Source organism: Rhinolophus ferrumequinum, chromosome 5 (assembly GCF_004115265.2).
Source record: "Rhinolophus ferrumequinum isolate MPI-CBG mRhiFer1 chromosome 5, mRhiFer1_v1.p, whole genome shotgun sequence".
NCBI lineage: Eukaryota > Metazoa > Chordata > Mammalia > Chiroptera > Rhinolophidae > Rhinolophus > Rhinolophus ferrumequinum.
The window spans coordinates 41,301,992-41,322,862 of record NC_046288.1 but is presented as its reverse complement, the minus strand read 5'-3'; the positions used below and the strand labels follow the sequence as shown (position 1 = coordinate 41,322,862).

General features: G+C 34.6%; 1 protein-coding gene across 7 annotated transcripts in view; it reads left to right on the top strand.

Moving 5' to 3' along the window:
- Positions 1-20,871, top strand: part of KLHL8 (kelch like family member 8) — a 65,771-nt gene that overhangs the window by 22,508 nt on the left and 22,392 nt on the right. For 4 of the 7 annotated variants that reach the window (XM_033105979.1, XM_033105980.1, XM_033105984.1 and 1 more), the window contains exons 2-8: positions 5,412-5,960; positions 7,196-7,382; positions 9,553-9,627; positions 10,965-11,108; positions 12,995-13,106; positions 18,945-19,113; positions 19,331-19,490. In XM_033105979.1, the coding sequence (XP_032961870.1) occupies positions 5,412-5,960; positions 7,196-7,382; positions 9,553-9,627; positions 10,965-11,108; positions 12,995-13,106; positions 18,945-19,113; positions 19,331-19,490 (1,396 nt within the window). The remainder of the gene's footprint in view (positions 1-5,411; positions 5,961-7,195; positions 7,383-9,552; positions 9,628-10,964; positions 11,109-12,994; positions 13,107-18,944; positions 19,114-19,330; positions 19,491-20,871) is intronic. The other 3 variants (XM_033105981.1, XM_033105985.1, XM_033105986.1) reach the window with 1 other exon arrangement.

Below are 20,871 nucleotides of genomic sequence, written 5' to 3'. Positions count from 1 at the left end.
GGAGGGGAAGGGACATAAGGGAGGGTAAATAAACGGAGATTAACGTAAGATAAAATTCTCATACTAATTAAATGTTGATATTCGTTACTTCTTAATTTAACTTCAGAAAGTTCTACAACCCTAAAACAGTAATTATTAGTCAGATTAATAAGTCGCAGTTGATTAGATAGGCTTTTAACTTGTGAATTTAAAAATACTGATATATTCACTTACACTTGATTTAAGTTAGAAGTCAGGAATTCTTGGCTGTTTCTTCAACTGCAATAGTGTTTTACTTATTTATGTTCCTCTTCTCTGTTAAGTGAGGTTGTTTATCTATACCTGATAGTGAAGTAGAGTCTATTTAAACTTGAGTGGAAAGGTCTTTAGTAAACTTTATGGTCTATGTTGTTCTGCTACAAAAGGCAGCTTTAAAAAAAAAATTGAAAAAGTGATCAAGTAGTGTGAGAGAGCCTGTATTCTAATTGTTTTTCATTATTCGTTTAAAGTACTTTCTTGTTATTCTTACTTCTCAGTGTTTTTCTAGTGATTCATATGTACCCATGCAGCACTTTCCACATGAGATTTGCCACTTTGGGATCTCTTTCTAGATTCTGCTTCCTATTCCCGATCAGACAGTTTCTTAGAGCTCGTGGTTGTAATGATTGAAGGCATACTTGGAGAATCAGATCAGGGGACACTCAGCCAAAGTCCATAAACTGAAAGCATAAGCTTTGAGTGCCAGGCCCAGAATGTCCAGGAGTATAGTGTTACACTGTAAATAAATGGCCTATATGCTATTTACTTAAACTTTTAGTGCTCTTACATATTTCTAAGTTCTAAGATACTGAGAACAAAACCATTATGAAATTATACTAGCTCTGTGTGAAATTTAGTCATGCATATATTTTAATGAAGGAATACTTTGATCCATATGGTATATTATGTTTGATCTCATGCCATTGTTCTAATTTTCAACCCTATTGTGAAATTCAGTGACCTACACTGGTTTTGGCAAAAATAAAAAAAATGTAAAATAAATTATTTGAATTTAATCATTTAGCAATTAGCACATCACTGTATTCATGGAAAACAGATTACTGATTATATAAGTTTTATAATTAGATTTTAGGATAATTTTTGCAAGGTACTGCATATAAATTTTCTTAACTGAAAAATAAGGATACAGCCATTTTAGGACAAGTGATAACTAAACTCATAACTTTTCTTTGTTTATTGGGTAATTTCAGCAACAGGTTGAAATGAAAACTTCAGGAGAATCTGTAGTGGAAAACTAAAAATAGTATCAGGCAGTGACAGAAGTCATTTAGGAATAAGAAACTTCACTAATGTAAAGGGACTATCATTTTTATTTCCTCAACTGTAAAATTACGATGATGATTAGGATTTTGAAGAATGAGACAACTGATACTTGTAAAGTCCTTATGACAGTGCTTGGTACATAATAATCAATACATATCAGCTATTAAGCTCATTATATGTACTATTAGTGTTGTTCCAAGTGTAATAGATAATTCTGGTATGGTATGTTCCGTTTCTATTCATTAGAATGAATTACAACTTAATATTTTAGTAGGTCTGCCGTTGATTGGTTTCTTAATTTGAGTTTAACATTTTTTCACTTGCAGAATTTAACTATCACAGAACAACTAAATCACATTGGATGATGGATAATTTATAATGCCCTATTCAACATAAACTTCACTTTTTATATTCATATTACCTTGAAAATTTTCCCTTGATATAAATTCATCTCCTTTTATTAGTATGTTTCCTTTGATTATTATTGCTTATAGGATGAACATTTTAGGAAAACAATTACCAAAATTTGTTTTATTGCTCATGCATAACGTCATTAGCCTGTTTTAAAATTCCAAAGTGAGCACCTATATTATAAACAAATAAATTCATTTAGCAAAATATTTCCTACGGTCTTACTCTAGTACATGGAGAACATAAATGAATTTGAATAATATCCTGTACTTGCCTTGAGGGAATTTGAAGTTTAGCCAGAGATAGACACATACACAGCTAACTATAATACAATTTAGTGATTGCCATTTTTTGTGTTATTTTTATGGAAGTGTAAGAGAGGATCCAGTAATTATGTCTGAGAGGTGATTGGAAAAGTTTCACATAGAAGATTATATATATTATTTTAAGGTCACTCCAAGGAGAGGTAAAACTGGTTTATATAATATGTTTATTAATGAAAATATTTTCATATATCCAGTGGCGGCTCTAACATTATATATAGAGGAAACTTCTTAAGGGCAACATTTAGCTGGGGAAAGAGCAGGAGGAAATTGTCCTGAAGAGGTACTGCATAGCACTCATAATATTTAGATTTTATGGTATAGATCAGTAAGAGTGGCATTTACAAAGATGCTTTTATTCGTGCTTTACGTAGTTTGAGGAAATGTCATTGTCCTTAAGAGGGTCATAATTTTGCTTCAGGAAGTTAATAGAGATTATGAGGGGAGACAACCCCTTATATCACCTTCTGATGCAACCAGTGAATATGTTTTATTCATATTATTTGGCTTCCCTTCTTTTTGAAAGTGAATGTTTCTGTGATTTTTCAAACAAATGTTTATGGGATTCTAATACACATTTTCAAGGCCCTAAGTGTTAAAATTATTTGCTGTCAAATCTTCCAACCAACAAGGTAAGAATAAGTGCTCTGAAAGATGGCAAGAAAACAAAATATGTGGACTACATTGTAATAGTATGCTTCTAAGAGGTAGAAATGATAACATTATTACCCTTATAAATGAAACAGCTAACTCCTGATCAGAAAACAGACATAATAAAAGAGAAATGATAAAGGAGGAAGTGATCCTATATTTAACACTTAAGCATTCTATGTTAAGAAGTGTAAAGTAGTGTAAATAAAATGATTATCACTTTTACTTTTATCCATTCAACTAGTAAGTCAATCTTTTTATTTTTTCATGTTGCTAAGAAGAGGGAGTGCTTATTTATATTCCTAGATCCTCGTTTATTTGACCCCCAAAATGCTATCTAAATTATTTCCATTGTACAGGTTTTTTAAATGAATGTAGTAAGATTAGTTAAGATTGTAGAACAGTGAATGTGGCTAGATAGTGTGATGTGGTAATTCACTATAAACCAAAATATTATCTTGAGTCTTCTACATTTAACGCCTTCTTGACCTGGGCAATGTAACACTTTTTTGGTTACTCAAACTGATTAAAATTCGTGAATTATTGAAAAGAGTAGTTATTTGACTTAAAGGGGCAAAATTACACCGGTCAAACTGAAAACTTAGAATACAGTTTGTAAACGTACATAAAAGAAACCTTGATTATATAGGGTTTTCTTCCCCTCCAGTCTTCATTTCTATTTCACTATGTGTCTTCAGCACTTTTATTTCAATGCAGTTCTGAACCACTTAGCTTGAGTTTCTGTTAAGTGGCATAATTATAAACATGTCAACCTAATGTACTTTGCTTTTTGTTTTAATCATTTTTTAAAAGTTTAGTATGTTTGTGAGTGATTTTTTAACCATCTCTGTAAATGGGATTGTACACTTAATACTTAGAAATGAAGTGAACCTATGTAAGAACAACTGGTTTGCAAAAGAATAGTTCACAGGATAGCCAAATTTTTTAAAATATTAAACATAGCTAAGAAGTAAAATTTAAATCAGTTAAAAGTTGTTTGCTTATCAACATATTGAATATTTAAAACATGTTGGCTTTTGAAATTTTGATGAAGGGGTATTCTCAAGCTGCCTGTGGATATGTAAATTGGCACATTGTTTTTCATGGACAGTTTGGTAGTATTATCAAGAGCTATAAAAAGCTTATAGGTTTAAATTGATTAATTCTGCTTTTCAGATTTTTATCTCAAGGACATATTCTGAAATGCTGAAAAAAACTTTAAAGTACTGTTTCAATTTAAAATATGAAAATGTTATCTAAATGACTGATATCAGAATGGTTAAAGAAATTGTTACATCCACTGTATAGAACAGCATATAGCCAATAAACATGAAGGTTACGAAAGTTTTCAGAAACTTAGGAAAAGGAAACTTTGGAAACAAAGTTCAGGACAATCTGAGGTATGCATAGAAATGCATAAAACGTTGGAAGGAAATATACCAAAAGGTTGACAGTGTTTATTGAATTGTGAGTAAAGTTTTTCCGTGCTATTTTTCTGTGCTGTCTTGATTTTACACATTGAATGCTGCACTCGAGGGGAGGAGGGAGAATACTTGAAAAGTTAAGTGCCCTTTAATGTAAGATAGGTTCATTTTGTGAGTCAAACCTCATAGTTAATGGAATTTTTTTTTATGTTCTTCATTTAGTTAATGTTCTTTTTATATCCCTTTTAGTTCCTTTTAACTCATCATTCAGCCAATCATTTATTATTTTCAAACAGAGTTCTACATAATGAATCACATAGTTTTTCTGGTTGGACCTCAATTAAAAGTTAGGTTGTTTGGCTTTTCCTTGTTCTCCTCTCCCCGTGTGGAAAGTGAAGTGCTTTACCAATAGGAAAGCCTTTGTTTCATTGTATTTTGATACCCATTGGCTAATCCATGGAAGATTACTCAAGGTTTTAATTACCAGTTTGTATTTCAAGCTTTTTTTTAAAAAAATAAGGGATCATTTTATTAATGTTGATATTCTACATATTTCACTAAAGTTTCAGCTTGGCATATGTCCTGGAGCATCTTGAATTACTCCAGTGTTCACTAATCGGATAAAAAAGAATGTAAATTAGAAATTTCACTAGTATCCAGGACAAATACTGCAGTATTTATGTAATTTAAATTGTATAGTAATGTCCGTATTTTGTGTATTTTTTATCCAATTTAAAACATTTAGTCTTTTAGACTTTGATTTCTTTCATTTCTAAATTTCTGATGAACTGTTTTTTATGTACAGAGAAGAAAAATGTAGGAATAACTTTTAAGAATATAATGAGACTGTATAGTATCAAAGGATAATTAATGAATTAAAAAGCCCAAATCTTTGATGTTCCTGTTTCATACATGTGGCTCAAAGCTCTCTTTAAAGTTATAATGGGTATTTATTCTAAAAAGTACATAGGTGTGTGATTGTGTGTGTGTGTGTGTGTGTGTGTGTTAAATATCCATATTTTTGTTTATTTGGATCAAGAAATTAAAATAGAATTAGAGAGGGGACAGAACCTTATTATGAACAACACGAAAATAACTTGTGGGCCACTGATTTGTACAGCTTGGATGAGAAGTCTGTTAAAATAATGTTTACCTGGGAATCATAGAACCCTATTTTATAGTACTGTTAAAACAAATACACTACATTTGTCTGGAGATTTTGTCCCTGCTATAACACATGTCCCATGCTGATCTAAAACTAATTTTGATATTAAACTGAGTCTCTCTTTGTTTCGAACAGGTTGGCTCAAAGTTAATCTCTTGTCACAAACTGGTACTGGCTTGTGTTATTCCCTACTTCAGAGCCATGTTTCTCTCTGAAATGGCTGAAGCCAAGCAAACCGTGATTGAGATCAGAGATTTTGATGGTGATGCAATAGAAGACCTGGTAAAGTTTGTCTATTCTTCACGGCTCACTTTGACTGTTGACAACGTCCAGCCTCTCTTATATGCAGCCTGTATTCTACAGGTTGAACTGGTGGCTCGAGCTTGTTGTGAATACATGAAATTACATTTTCATCCCTCCAATTGCCTGGCAGTAAGAGCCTTTGCAGAAAGTCACAATCGAATCGACTTAATGGACATGGCGGATCAGTATGCCTGTGAGCATTTTACCGAGGTAGTGGAGTGTGAAGACTTTGTAAGTGTGTCACCCCAGCACCTCCATAAGCTTTTGTCCTCCAGTGACCTCAAGATTGATAATGAAAAGCAGGTCTATAATGCAGCCATCAAGTGGCTACTTGCCAATCCTCAGCATCATTCCAAATGGTTGGATGAAACCCTTGCACAGGTAGGGGCTGAAATAAGTTTGTGTATAGAAGTGAACGATGTGGAAGCCAATCAACACGTTTCACTTATGAAAAGTGTAAATTATCAATTGATGTAATACAATATGAAAATGGCTTTGACTCTATTTTCCTGTTTACTCACTGTACTATTTAAGGATAAATGCGAATTTGTTACATTTGAATTAGATATATTCTCTGCTTTTTGACCTGAATATTTAAGGTATTCCTTTGAGAAAGTAGTAATGAATGATTTATTTAGTGCTAGTAGAAAATGGTTCTGAGGAAACACCTCAAAATTGATTTATGGCTATTGCTTTTTAGTGAAGTTTTTAAATTTTATTGAATTACTTTGCTAATGAAAGTACATTTATTCTTAATGGATGTAGATTTATTTTGGAAAGAACTACAAGACATCACTTTCCGTTTTCTTCCCTCCCCACAGTTTTACTTTTTAAATTCTCAGAAATGTGTCCCTTTTTAATTTTTTATTTGTTTTTACTGTCAACAGGTGTTACTTGGATAGGGAGGTAATAAATAGGCCTTGGAATTACTTTGAAAATAAGTTTGTCAACAAAAATAAAAAGTTTCATTACCTTGCAGCTATATCGTGTGTGTGTGTGTGTGTGTGTGTGTGTGTGTGTATACATACGCATGCTTTTAACTCAAAATCATCTGACCTGGTTTGATCATCCCATTTAATCCACTAGAAAATCAGTGCATCTTTAAGAGAGGAATGGTGAGTGCCTCTGCTGAAAGAGGCGATGCATCCTTGAGTTAGAATATAACCTTCCAAGGTAACTGATTTGAAGAAAACAACACCTATTTGTTTCACATCTGAATGTTTACATATTTATGTAAGAAATAAATTGCATGTCCATATGTTCAGTCTTAGTTTTAAAGTACAGACGAACAAAGCACAACAGTTTTGTTTTGATTGTGCTGTTTCTTTATCAGCAAGGAGCCTTGTGATTATGACAATACCATTTTTGGAAGTGAGTAAGAAACTTGAATGAAGACCATTGAATTATGTTATCCAGCCTACTTAAATTTAAAAGGGGACGATATATTGATTTCATTAGTGCAGACCATTACTGGAAATTGCTTTAGAACTTGGCACATTGAGCTTTAAGGCTTTATGAAGTAAATCAGTTTTAAAAAGAGAATATACTGCAGTGAAAGAGAATGAACTATCCAGTTACAACTTCAAGTTTACATCTGCAACTGTTCATAATCTTAGGTTCGTTTGCCGCTGTTGCCGGTTGATTTTCTTATGGGCGTTGTGGCAAAAGAACAGATTGTCAAGCAAAATCTAAAATGTAGAGATTTACTGGATGAAGCAAGAAATTACCACCTTCACTTGAGTAGCAGAGCAGTACCTGACTTTGAATATTCCGTTCGGACTACACCAAGGAAGCATACTGCTGGTAATTAAATTACTCACTTATCAACTCTGTTGGAAGGATCTTTGTTATGTTTGAGGTTGGTTATGTGCCCAAACTTAATTGTAAGTTGATTAGTATCTGACTGTCTTAAAGTAATAATTGGTAAATGAGGTTATATCTGAATTCTTACTGTACGTGATTCAGATAGTTTTACGAATAAGCCCAAAACGAGCCTGCTGAGTACTCTTATTTTGACGTCTTTCTCATTGTTCTGGGCAGAATTAGTTCTGTCATCTGTGTTTTTAGAGCACTTTATTTACACTTGTTTTATTTTTTACTATGTTGCATTGAAATTTGTTTGACATGTTTTGAGCCCTACAAAGACAGGTAAGTATCTTAGTTTTGTATCTGTAGTGTCAAGCTTGGAGCTTGACACATATTACATGTTTAAATACTTGTTTTTATATTTTATCAAATCAAAAGAAAGGCACTAAATCTCACATTTGTATAACAGGCTACATTAGACTTAGAATCTAAAACTCTTATTTTTGAGGATGTATGCAGTTTCGCCTTTATTTGCCACAATTTTCAGACTTTATATTTTCTGAAGGAAATAGTTCATGATTACTCTTTACAAAGAATATATGAGGGAGGAGGGAAAATAAAGAAGGTCCAGGAATTCAGGCATCGGTACTCTGAACAGAGACTTCCTCTACATTTGCTGCTACCTGATATACTCGTAGTTATCAAAAAAGAGATCTTTGGAATAGCCTAAAAACAACAAAAGGCAATACTTGTTATGTACAGTGGGATTTTATCTAGGCAGCATAAAGAAAACTTGAATGTCATAGATCTGCCCAGGAAGAAGTAGCTCTAAATGATTAGTTTAACATGAAAAGCTGCTGATATATTTTCCTTTTTTTATAGATTGATTTCAAGAATTAATTTTTTTTGAAGTGTAGAAGCTTTTTTTAGTTGTGAATCCTGTTTCAGGAAGTCAAGGTATATAATGAAATTTTTCAGATTCATATTTCAATTTAAACAATATCTTGGCAGTCTAAGTTATATGCCAAACATATACCAGACCCTCATATACATGATCCTTTACATGATTGCAAGAACTTTATGAAATAGGTTTTGGTGAAGGATGCGATCCTCAGTATGGGTTAGTTGGTGTTACTCCATTTTATGGATGAGGAAATGAAGAATCAGAGTGAAATTACGCCCAAGGCCACACAGAGAAATAGCAGAGAGAGGATTTGCATCCTTATCTTTTTACTTCATTCTTAGGTTTCTTTTCTTCCATATCATGTTCCTAGGTACCCTATATAGCTGAAATACTGCTTTCCATTTAAAGAAAATCTAATTGGTGATTGGGGTTAGTTACATCCTGGGATTATAATTCCAGTGGTGCCATTAAACATCTGTAGTTTGGGCAGATTTCATAAACTCTGAAGGCCTCGGTTTATTTATAAACAATTCTGACTGCCTGATTTTTAAAGTCTCTTCGAACTTTAAATTTTAGCTGACTTAAAATATTGAATTGGTTGGAAAAGATAGCACAAGCAGTTCTGGTCATTCATTCATGCCGTCATTCGGTAAACATTTATCAAGTGCCTACCACATGCCAGATTCTGGGGTAAGTGTTAGAAATGCAAACATAAATAAAATATAGCCATCCCTGTTTTGAGAGAACTTGCAGTCTGACCTAGGGAAATAGACATGTGAATAAATAAAAGCAATAAAGTATTACAAGTACTTAGATGTAATCATAAGGTACAGTGGGAAGCACGAAAGAGTGGTTATTTTTACCTTGCAAGGGTCAGGAAAGGTTTTATAGAGAAAGCAAACCTCGGTCTTAATTTTTTGTAATAAGGACATGTTTTTCTGGGTACCATTTAGGGAAAGGGCTCTTCTGTTCATTTGACATTTATTGAATGCCTAGTACATGCCAGCACTGTGCTGGTCCTTATTAGGGCACAAATTCTTAACACACAGTCTTAACCTAGCTTAGCTCTGGTGACAGACATCAGAATAATAGACCGTTTCAATACTATGTAGGAAGTGAATGAGAGTTACCACAAGTTGCTATGAGAACGTCGAGGATGAGCACTAACTATGCATGTTGCAGGAGCATGAAGTGTTAAGGAGAGGGAGAAGGTCGGTTAGAAGCTGCAAGGCCTTTACACTGCGCTACGGCTTTTCCTTGTAGGCAGGCCAGTGGTTCTCATGGTGGGAAGGAAGTGCTGGCGCCCTGGACCAGGAATCGGCCTTTACTCAGGAATTGGTTAGAAATACAAATTCTTGGACCTGCCACAAACCTGCTGGATCAGAAACTCGGGCCCCACAATCAGTGTTTTATGCCTCTTGGGTGATTCTGAACCACACTAAATTTTGTTGTTGTTAGTTGCGGTAAAATATATGTAGGTATATGCCATTTTATTACACTTCGCTGATAATGAATTTTTCACAAATTAAAGGTAAGACCGTCCACCAGAAAAGATGATTATGACTTGCTGAAGGCTCAGATGATGGTTAGCATTTTTTAGCAATAAAGTATTTTTTAATTAAGATGTGTACATTGTTTCGTTAGACATAATGCTACTGCACATTTTATAGACTACAGTATAGTGTAAACGTAACTTTTATATGCATTGGGAAACTAAAAAATTCGTGCGACTGGCGTTTTTATGATACTCACTTTATTGCGGTAGTCTGGAACCCAACCCACAATATCTCCGAAGTATGTCTGTATAACATAAAAATTGCCATTTTTAAATGTACAGTTTTGGGGCATTGCTAAGTTATTTTTAAAAATGAGTACGGGGGTACCTAATGGAAAGCTGTTGAAAGAGCCTTTTAATTAGATTACTCTGTTGACAGTCTGAAAGCAGATAGCCTACTAAGTAATAGCTGATGAGGGCCTGCACTCGGGCAGTGCACTGGGAATTGCAAGGGAGAGGACGAACAGCTCAGGGAAGGAAGAGGTGGTTTAGGAAGGCGAGGAAGGGAGAACCTTTTGAACATGTTGGGTTTGAGTGCCTGTGGGAAACCACGTGGAAATGTGGCTTAGAAATATAGGTTGGAAGGCATTGTGACACCATGGAATTTAAAATAAAGGAATGAACTTTTCCTGGAAGAGCATGAAGTGTGTGAGAAGTAGGCTAGGGATGAAACATGGAAAACATAAGAAAAGGAGAAATGATCTGAGACAGAAGGAGACTTGATATTAGGAAAATCAAGAGAGCTAAGGAGTGTCCCCCCAAAATCACAGAGTGAGCAACATATCAAATATTGCAGTTGTGTTCAGTAAGAAATGACGAGGTTATTGGATCCTGTTATGACCTCAGCAAGAGCAATTTTACATAGTGGGTGAGGATCTGAACCATGTTGGCATGGGATGTTAGCAAGCAGGGATAGCTAACGTAGCCTATTCTTTGAGTAATTCAAATGAGGAAGAAAAAAAGAAAATTAGATTTCTAGTAATGACATTAATGCTATCCATGCAACTCATTCTTTTGCTATTAATCAAAATTTTAACTTCCTAAACATTTTTTCCATACTAATTTAAAAAAAATTAGGGAGCTGTGATTTTTGACCTCTGTTTTGTGGCTTTACCATTAGGTGTGCTGTTCTGTGTCGGTGGTCGAGGTGGATCCGGAGACCCTTTTCGCAGTATTGAATGCTATTCTATCAACAAAAACAGTTGGTTCTTTGGACCAGAAATGAATAGTCGAAGGCGACATGTGGGTGTAATCTCTGTGAAAGGTGGGTTCACTGTTGTCTTAAATCACATCACATGATGATAATGCTCTTTTTAAATATTTGAACTTTGGGAATTCTTTCTATAAGAAAATTGCTAAATTATAAAATGTTTCAATGTATCAATAAAATATTTCAGTGGTAATTATTTAGTTACTTTATGCCCATTGACACTCAGTGTACAATCTCTTGCTAATAGGAGCTTTACAGGAGCTGAGTATCAGATAAAAGGGAGTTAAACTACTCTGAATTATATTTGCAAAAGAATCAAACTAGAGGGGCGGACCAGGCACCAGGAGGACGTGACTGGGGAGACCTGGGGAGACCGTAGGGAACCTGAGGAACAGCAGAAAATGATAGAAATTAGTGGAAAGAACAATATACTGGATATTCAGTTGGAAAAAACTAACTACTTATTAAAAGGAATGCAAACAAAGGAGGTCTCACTTAAAGAAGAATGTGCTACTCTTCATAATATGATAAAGGGGCTACAACAGACCATTGAATATCAACATAATTTGAAAGGTGAAAATGAACAACTGAAAAGAAATGCTGATCATATGAAAGAAAAGTTAAAATCTCATCAACAGGAATATAAAAATAATATTGGCAAACTTATGAGTGAAATAAAAATCAAAGCGGAGGGACATAAAATAGAAGTAAGGAAACTTTATCAGGATATGCAGAAAAAAGTTGAATTAAGTGAAGAAAAGAATAAAGAACTGATAGAGAAAAAAGAGGTAGAAATTTCAGAGTTAAATGCAAAGTTAAGAACTCAAGAAAAAGAAAGGCAAAATGAAATAAACTACAGCTAGAGTTTGATGCCAAACTAGCAAGAGTTCAAACTAAACCAAAATCATATCCAGATTCTACTGTTTTGCCACAGAGTATCTACAGAAGGAAGCTTCAACATCTTCAAGAAGAAAAAAACAAGGAGATTGCAGCTCTCCGTAATACCATTCACGATTTAGAGCAACGCCTTTCTGTTGGCAGAGTCCTACCATAAACGTAAACAGTTTTGAGTACAGCAGTAAGCTCATTAGTTGCTATTTAATCTCTTTAAAATCAGTTGAAAAAATTCACTTCTATTTAGAGTCAATATAGCATACTGCCTAAATAATAACAATAAATAAAAGACAGCTTTAAACTAAAAAAAAAAAAAAAAAAAAAAAATCAAACTAAAGAAGCATGTCTATTGAACCCAAATAATAAGTATATATCTGCTTTTTTTCCTGTCTACTCATTGTTATTGAAATAAGATTTTCCATCTATGTATTGTTATTGAAATGAGGGTTTTTTACTGCTTACTGAAAACGATTAATTGCGGCACCATGGTGAAATTTGTAGGAGACTGTTTAAAATTTTTTTTTCTGAATATAAATGTATAAATGCTTTTTGGGGAAAATATGAAAACATTTTAATAAAAATAAAAATCATCTGTATCCCAAACATCCAGAAATTGTCACAGTTAACATTTTGGTGTGTAATCTTTCTAATTTTTTATGTTTTATTTTATTTACAAAAAGTTTGATCATATTGTATTAAGTTTTATATTTTCATTATGTAACTAACATAAGAGCAGTTTTCATTTTACCAAACATTGTTTGGATGCATGATTAGTGATTTCATCTACTAAGTAAGTAAAAAGTTGGGAAACCTAAGGGAGGGATAGTGTTTGAGCATTTAAATAACTTCATGTAGAAGGACATGTTCCAGGCATTTTATTAAGTAGAAGTTTATACTTATTTTCATTGGACTATGGAGGTGACATTAATCATAATGTTGAACAGAAGAATACTTGTTAATTATTATGCTATTCTAATTATATATTGATTATAAATATAACTATCAATTTATTTGGAATCAAATGAAAATACTTCTCTGTTTGACAGGTAAAGTGTATGCAGTGGGTGGACATGATGGAAATGAACATTTAGGTAGCATGGAGATGTTTGATCCTCTGACAAATAAATGGATGATGAAGGCATCAATGAACACAAAGAGGTAGATCAGCATGGACATTTTTGATTGGTTGGTAGAAAATTAAGAAAGCTTCCTCTAACTGAAAGGGCCAATTTTTTACACTTTTAGAAATTTTAAATGTCTTCTTAAACACATTTTGTTAAAGTGTCCAGTATGATGCTTTGTTATAACTTTTTATATTTTCTTGAGAAATAGATGGAATCATGTCTGCGAATTATAAAGTTCATTGTTTTCACTTATACATGAGTGTTGATTTTTTTTTTAACTTTTTACTTTGAAATTTTAGATTTTTAGAGAAGTTACAAAAATAGTAGAATTCCTGTGTATCTGTGGTTCTCACCTGGAGGTGATTTTATTCCCTCTGTGAAACACTTGGCAATGTCTGGAGGCCTTTTGCTTGGGTTGGGGGCAGGGAGATTGGTGGAATTGCTGCTGACATCTAGCAGTTGGGAGAGGCCAAGGATGCTCCTAAAGACCTGGTAATGCACAAGGCATTCTCCCACAGCGAAGAATCATCTAGCCCTAAATGTCAATAGTTCTGAGATGGAGAAATCCTGCTGTATACTCTTCACCCAGCTCCCATAAGATGACATCTTACACCACTGCAGTACAGTTATTGAAACCAGGAAATTAACATTGATACAAAGCTATTAATTAATTAATCTGTAGACCTTGTTCAACTTATGCCAACTTTTCCACACATTCTTATGCGTCTAATTGGTTTTTCTTGCCTAACTGTATTGGCTAATGATCTAATACAGTGTGACTAATAACAGAGATAGGTGTTTCTGTCTTTTTCCTGATATTAATGGAATGTCTCTGGTGTTTCCCTACTAAGATATTGGCTTTAGAATTAAGGTATATGTAACATGTGAAGAAAATATCCCTCAATTTCTGTTCATTACCTTTTTATCATTATGAGCATTAATATTTAAAGTTTTCATCTACAATAAATTGAAATACATGTCGTAGATAGCTCAGTCTTAAGGAGAGGAAGATTTTTTTACTAATGTGACTTAGTAAATGTTGACTATCCTGTTCAGAATGTTTCAAATGACTCGATTTCCAAATTTTTAGAGATCCTAAAGCGGAAGGATAGCTAATATGTGACCAAATCAAAATTCAAAAGCATAGTTGACCAAACATACTCTACATCTAGAGGCAAAACCTAAAAATATTAAAATTAGAGTTATAGGTTAAAACTTGCTTTCTATATTTTAAAAAATTCAGTTACACCACAACAACTTAGTGGAAGTCAGGTTTGTGAGTGTGTTTCATTTGGGAAAAGTACCTGAACCAATGTGAAGCACAGCTCTTAAAAAAAAAAAGGAGAAAAGCATTAAAAGAACTTCTCTACATTAAGAGACAGGAAGCCTTTAGATCAAGGCAGATTGTAGTTGTACTCCTCTTTATGCGGATTTGTCCATATCTATAGCTGTTTTCTCAAAGTAGGCTGTGCAACATGAGTTGGGGCGTGCAAACAAAAAATTAGACTGCATTTTAAAATTTTATCCTTTTATATTAATTTTGAGTGGATGTTTTATAATGAACATAACCTGTTAGTATAGTATTATGTTTATAATTTAACAGTAATTATGGTATATGGGGTCCACAAAAAATTGTTACAAATGTGAGAGTAATAACCTGGGCTGCATATAAGTATGGACTAGTAGGTTAGTAAGAGATCTGAAAGCCATGTCATAGAAAAAATTATTGAAGGGTTTTGGTCTGGAGACATGAGGATTTAAAGGTTATCTAGCTATTTTAAGAGATGTATAGGGCTTAGAAGGAAGGAATAAATAGTTATTTATATTTCACCATAATGATAATGGAGCACACTGTAATACCTCCCAATGATGGGGATTATGTAGGCCGAGGTCAGAAAGGAAACATATATTTTTGCAGCAAATGGGAGATTAGATTACCTATTCTATTCCTTTTTCAAATTTAAAATTCAGCAAATAGGGTGAGGAATTCAAAGACTGAGCTTAATAATTTACATAAACACTAGATACTACAGTAATTCTGCCTCTTTGTTTCAGAGTGAACATGTAATCGTGGGAAGAAAAAGAGGGCTATCTGAATAAATATTGAAAATACTGCTTAAAAGTAGCTCTGTATAGAGAACAAAAATTAAAACGTCTGTATTGCAATTTTATTTTAAAAAACAAACCCAGACAAACCAACAAAACAAAACTTAAAACATTGTGGCTTGTATGGCTTATAAACTGTAGCAACATTCTGTAAGAGTTAAAAATGACTTGTTACCAAACAAGAATTTTAAGTTGAACTGCACATGGGAGGCACTGCTGTCTAATTTTCTATTCTGTATTAATTTAACATAAAGTGTTTTTGACTAGGTGTTTTCATGTGTTAGTCTGAAAGATTAGAGGGAAATGTGAAGAGAGTTCCGCTAAAAGGAGATTTTTAGCCTTTTTTTCCTCACGAGGAGAAAGAATCCTAGGGGGAAAAAAGCTTATCTTAAAATTTGCTGTTACCTCCCACTTATCTACACATGACATTTTAATACTTTAATAGGGTTTGGTTTATGCTACAGGATAAGTACAAATAGTTTAAATTCTAGTGCATGAATTAAAATGAGGAGAAAATCCTAAAGTACATTTTTAATTTTTATACCCTTGTCTCTTTATCATGCTAAGCTAGTTTTTAGCAAGTGAGTGAAACTTCTTTAGCAAAATAGCAGTTGGATTTCTTTAATCTTTTAAAATATCTCCTGACCACTTTACAATAGCTATCTAACTGTATAAAAAAATAATAGAACTATAATTATTTTGTCATTATTTGCTTACAATTGTATTCCTCCAAATCATTTTTTCAGTATGCATTCCAAGATCATTTTCACATGTAAAATATTTGGTTTTCTTTATTTTCCCCCTTTTTCATCTTTCCACTAAAAAATGGACACTGGTAGTTGTTTAACCTGTGCTTTTATTGAAACCTACCATCCTAACAGAGTATCTCTAGCGGTTTCATTATTTAGTCAACAAATACTGGTTAAGTGCCCATTGCAAGGCATACCAACTGCTAAAGACACAGCAAAAAATAAGACAGCTGAAGTCCCTACCTCTGTAGAGCTTACATTCTAGAAGGGAAGATACAAATAAAGATATGATTACAAGGGCAATAGTGTCAGCACAGGGTAAGTAAAGGCTGCTTGAAAGTGGAGAAGATTTTAATGAAGTCCCAATAGATCTAAGATCTGAAGGAATAGAATAATTTAGTCCAGTTAAGTGGTGGTGGATGGAAAGAGATGAAGAGTCTTCGAAAATCTGGAGGTGAATGAGAGCAGAGTGCATGAAAGAAGTCCAGTATGGCTGAGAGATCAAAGGGAATAGTGTCAAGAAATAAGGCTGAAACAGTAAACAATGAGGGCCTTCCTGGTTAGCCAAGATTTCTTATTTTATGTGGTGAGCTTTGACATGTACACACACACACACACACACACACACACACACATACTATTTTTTTTTAATAGCAGGTAAGTGATAGAATCAGATTTCTCATTTCAAAGATCCTCTGCCTATGAAATGGACCAGGGATTTGAGCAGGACCAGAGTGAAAACAGTCTGGAGACCAAAAGGGTTATTGTATAGCATTTCAGTCAAAAAAATAATGGTGGCTTGGGCTAAAGTAGTAGAAGTTGGGATAGAGAAAAGAAGACATACTTGGGAGGTAGTTCAAAAGAGTACAATCAGCAAGATTTAGTGATAATTAGGTGTGGGAGGTAGAGAGTAATAAGGTAGAGGCGAGGATGATCCTTCAGTTCCTGGCGTAAACAACTAGATGTGGATAGTCATTTTGCCAATACAGCAATTTTCTGCATTAGGAAAAACAAGGTGATGAACAGAATAAAAATTTTGTTTGTCTTGTGATAGGTTATTAGTTTTCTCTTGCTGTGTAACCAATTAACTCAAACTCAGCACCTTAAAACAACATCCATTTATTAGCTCATGGTTCCAGCAGGTTTGACTGGACTTTCCACAGAGGGTCTTAACAAGGTCACAATCAAGGTGTAGGCTGGGCTAGGCTTATACCTGTAGGCTCTGGGGAAGAGACTGTTTCCAAGGTCATTTAGGTTATTGGTAGAATTCTGGACCTTGTGATTGTAGGACTGGGTTTCTCTTTTTTTTTTTACTGGCTGTTGGCCAGGGGTTACTCTCAGCGCCAAGAGGCCACTCTCAGGTCCTTTCCATATGTTTCCCTCTATTGTTAAACCAGCAGCAGCATGCAATTCACCTCATTCTCTGAGTTTCTGACCTGTCTTCTGCTACCAGCTGGAAACATCTCTGCTTTTATAGGGCTCACGTGATTAGAGTAGGCCCGTTCAGATAATCTCCCTTTGCTATATAATGTAGCATATCATAAGAATAGGAGTAAAACTAGAGGGTGAATATTCTGGCAGGGACATCTTAAAATTCTGCCTATCCCAGGGCAGACTGAGTTTCATTTCAGATTAAAGAGCCAGCAAGACAGATTTGAGGTAGAAGTTGGATATGTGTCTTGAAATATGTATGAGAGTTATAATAAATTTGTGGAAAGAATGAGACTGCTTACAGAGAGAGAAAGTATAGGGTGGTAAGAGGCCTTCAGGGAATTTCGTAAGTTAATGATATGGTAGAAAAAGAAGGCACTGATGAAGGAAGCTGAAAAGCACCAGCCAGAGACGTAGGAGGGAACTCCAACTTGCCATGTCATGAAAATCAAGAGAAGAGTTTTAAGGAGTAGGAAATAGCCAATAATGTCGTATACTCTTGCGGTTTGGGGTGTGAAGGGGGAGGGAGAATTATTAGGCACACTTATTTCTGCCATGAGGTAACACTCTTACATTCTAGAGGGCACCTGTGTTCACACACACCTGCAAATTTTTATAACCACAGTATTTTGTAAGTCATTGCTTTATACTCAGGACAGAGGTTAAGGTGACTGAAATGACATTATCCTTAAGAATTCTTTCCTAGGATACTCTTTTGATAAATTTAGAGTTAGCATCTCAGTGATAGAGCAGCTACTCTCTTTAGTAGTAATAGCCAATACATAGCACGAAATATGGGCCAGCCACTGTTCTTAGCGCTTTCCCTATATTCATTAGTATCAGCTGTGTCTACTCCTGTCTCAAATGGGTTACCGATGAAGAAGCAAGGTAGTAGAGGTTCATAAAATACACTACTTTATCCAAAATACATACCACGTCAGTGACAGGTAATAGTTTTAGAATAGTGTGACTTTTGATTGCTGCAATGTTTTCTAAGAAATTGATGTAATTTTTCTTCTGATCACCATTACAGTGAATTAGCTTTTAACATGGACTAAGTCTCGTTCATTCCAAGAAGAGAAATAAATGCCCTTCAGAAAGAAAGCAATGTGATATAAAGCTTGTAATATTAAAATTGACATTCTTTTGTGTGGTATAATGAAACCCTGCAACAAAACATGCTCTGCAATGACATGAATTTAGAAATGAGATTGCCTTCTCACCTCCATAGCAAACTGTCAGTGTGTCACCCTCTCAATTATTCAACTGTGTGTTTTACTGAGTGAATGTTTTGGACGCCATTTATAGTACTTTGTTGGGTTTTACTTCGTTATTTCATTTGAGTTTCAAGTATTCTGTGTCGGCTATGTATTATAAAACTGCAGGGAGCACTGTTCATAGACTTGCGTGATTTTGCAACCCTGTAGCCATCTATTCAGAAGCTTTGATTAATCTGAAAATGGGCAGGGGGGCAGGAAACCACACTGAAGTTTAACATGATGAATGACTTGCATTAGCAGTTTTTTTGCTACTTTGTTTTCTGGAAACAATCCCAAATGCTCAAGTGTGTTTTATTACCTTTGCAGGCGAGGGATTGCCTTGGCCTCTTTAGGAGGCCCAATTTATGCAATTGGAGGGTTAGATGACAACACTTGCTTCAACGATGTGGAGAGATATGACATAGAATCTGACCAGTGGAGTACAGTGGCACCAATGAATACTCCTCGTGGAGGAGTTGGCTCGGTGGCTCTAGTAGTAAGTTATATGTTGGCTTGCTCCTTGCATTGCAATACATCACATCCCTAACCAAATAAGGAAACATCTGGTATATTCATATCTTCAGTATGTAGATATGGATTACACACCGTATTATTTCATGAAATACTGCTTTCACATTCTGATCTCTCATTAGGACAATATATAAATAAGTTCAAAATCTAATGTCATGTGTTTCTATTTTCTCTTTATTTAGAACCATGTTTATGCCGTAGGTGGCAATGATGGAGTAGCTTCTCTATCTAGTGTGGAGAGGTATGATCCACATCTGGATAAGTGGATAGAAGTTAAAGAAATGGGTCAACGAAGAGCAGGCAATGGAGTTAGTGAGCTCCATGGTTGTTTATATGTTGTTGGTGAGTGGATGGTATTTTCTCTGGTCTAATTTATTATAGGACGTACGAGGACAATGTTATAAACAACATAGCAACGCAAATTATACTACATTTTGGTTCAAGTGGCATCAGTCCTAAGATTTGCTTTTGAATCCTTAGAGTTCACATTCCATGCTTTTTTGTCTTCCTCTTTCATGTTTAAAACTTGTACCTCCATATTTTTACAGGGAGTAGCAAGAATATCTAAAGTAAGGGATTACATTTAAATAAGATATATATTTTTAACATAAGGACACAAATTGAATATGCTTTGCTAAAATCTTTAAAGATTTAAGACATGTTTTCCTTGTCTCATTTCAAAGGAATTAGGTTGACTACTTTAAGCAAAGCAATAGGTACTTCATATGCATAATGGGTGTTGGCATCTTTATATTGCCTTTTGACTTACTGAATTGCAGACTTGGAAGGAACCACAGGGCAATCAATGCTTTCTCAAACTCTAATATGCATATGACTAATATGGAGACATTGTTAAACTGCAAGGGAGAGGCTCCGATTCTGTATTTCTGACAGCTCCTAAGTGATAATGCTACTTCTGGTCTACTCAACACACTTCCAATAATAGGAAGGCTTCAAAGGACTATGAGACAGGAATAATAACACCTATCTTTCCGAATTGTTTTAAGAATTAGAGGTAATATATGTTAAGTATCTCAAACAGTGTCTGGCACTTTGTAGTTACCCAATAAGTGGGTACCTGTCTTGTGATCCCTTACTTTGCAGAGGAGGAAATGAGTATAGAGAAATTGTCCCTAGCACGTGTCACACTTAGGTTGATGTAAATTGTTTGACGTTACATAACTTTGAGTTTTTGATAAGAGAGTGGGATATTGTTAGCGTTTAAATACCTTCAAGTAATAGAAATAATGCTGAATCTTCCAGTGCTCAAGTGTGTTACAGAAGAGAAATAACATAATTTACCTGTAGATCGTGCCTGATCACCACAGCAGTTCTGTGAAGTAGTCAGAGGCTCAGAGAGAGCGAACGAGTTACTCATAGTCACGTACCTAAACAAGTAACAAAGGTGGAATTTGCACTCGGGTCTCTGAGAAACCCGAGTTTACAGCACAGTGGCTCCCTCGCACAGCTCACCATCTAGCATAGGTACTGACCTGTACTGTGGCAATAGGACTTATCATTGTGGCCGTTACTTGCTAAATCTTCTGGGCCCTTGTAGTTTAGAACAGTGATGGTAAAAATAAGATTGACTCAGGTTGAACGTTAAAAAAAACCCTGGTGGTCATTCAAATCTTAAAACAGGTACAACTGATTTAAATCAGAAAAGGTGAATGAGTGCACATACCTCACAAGCTAATTGTATCCTGCCTTTTCTATTCCTCTG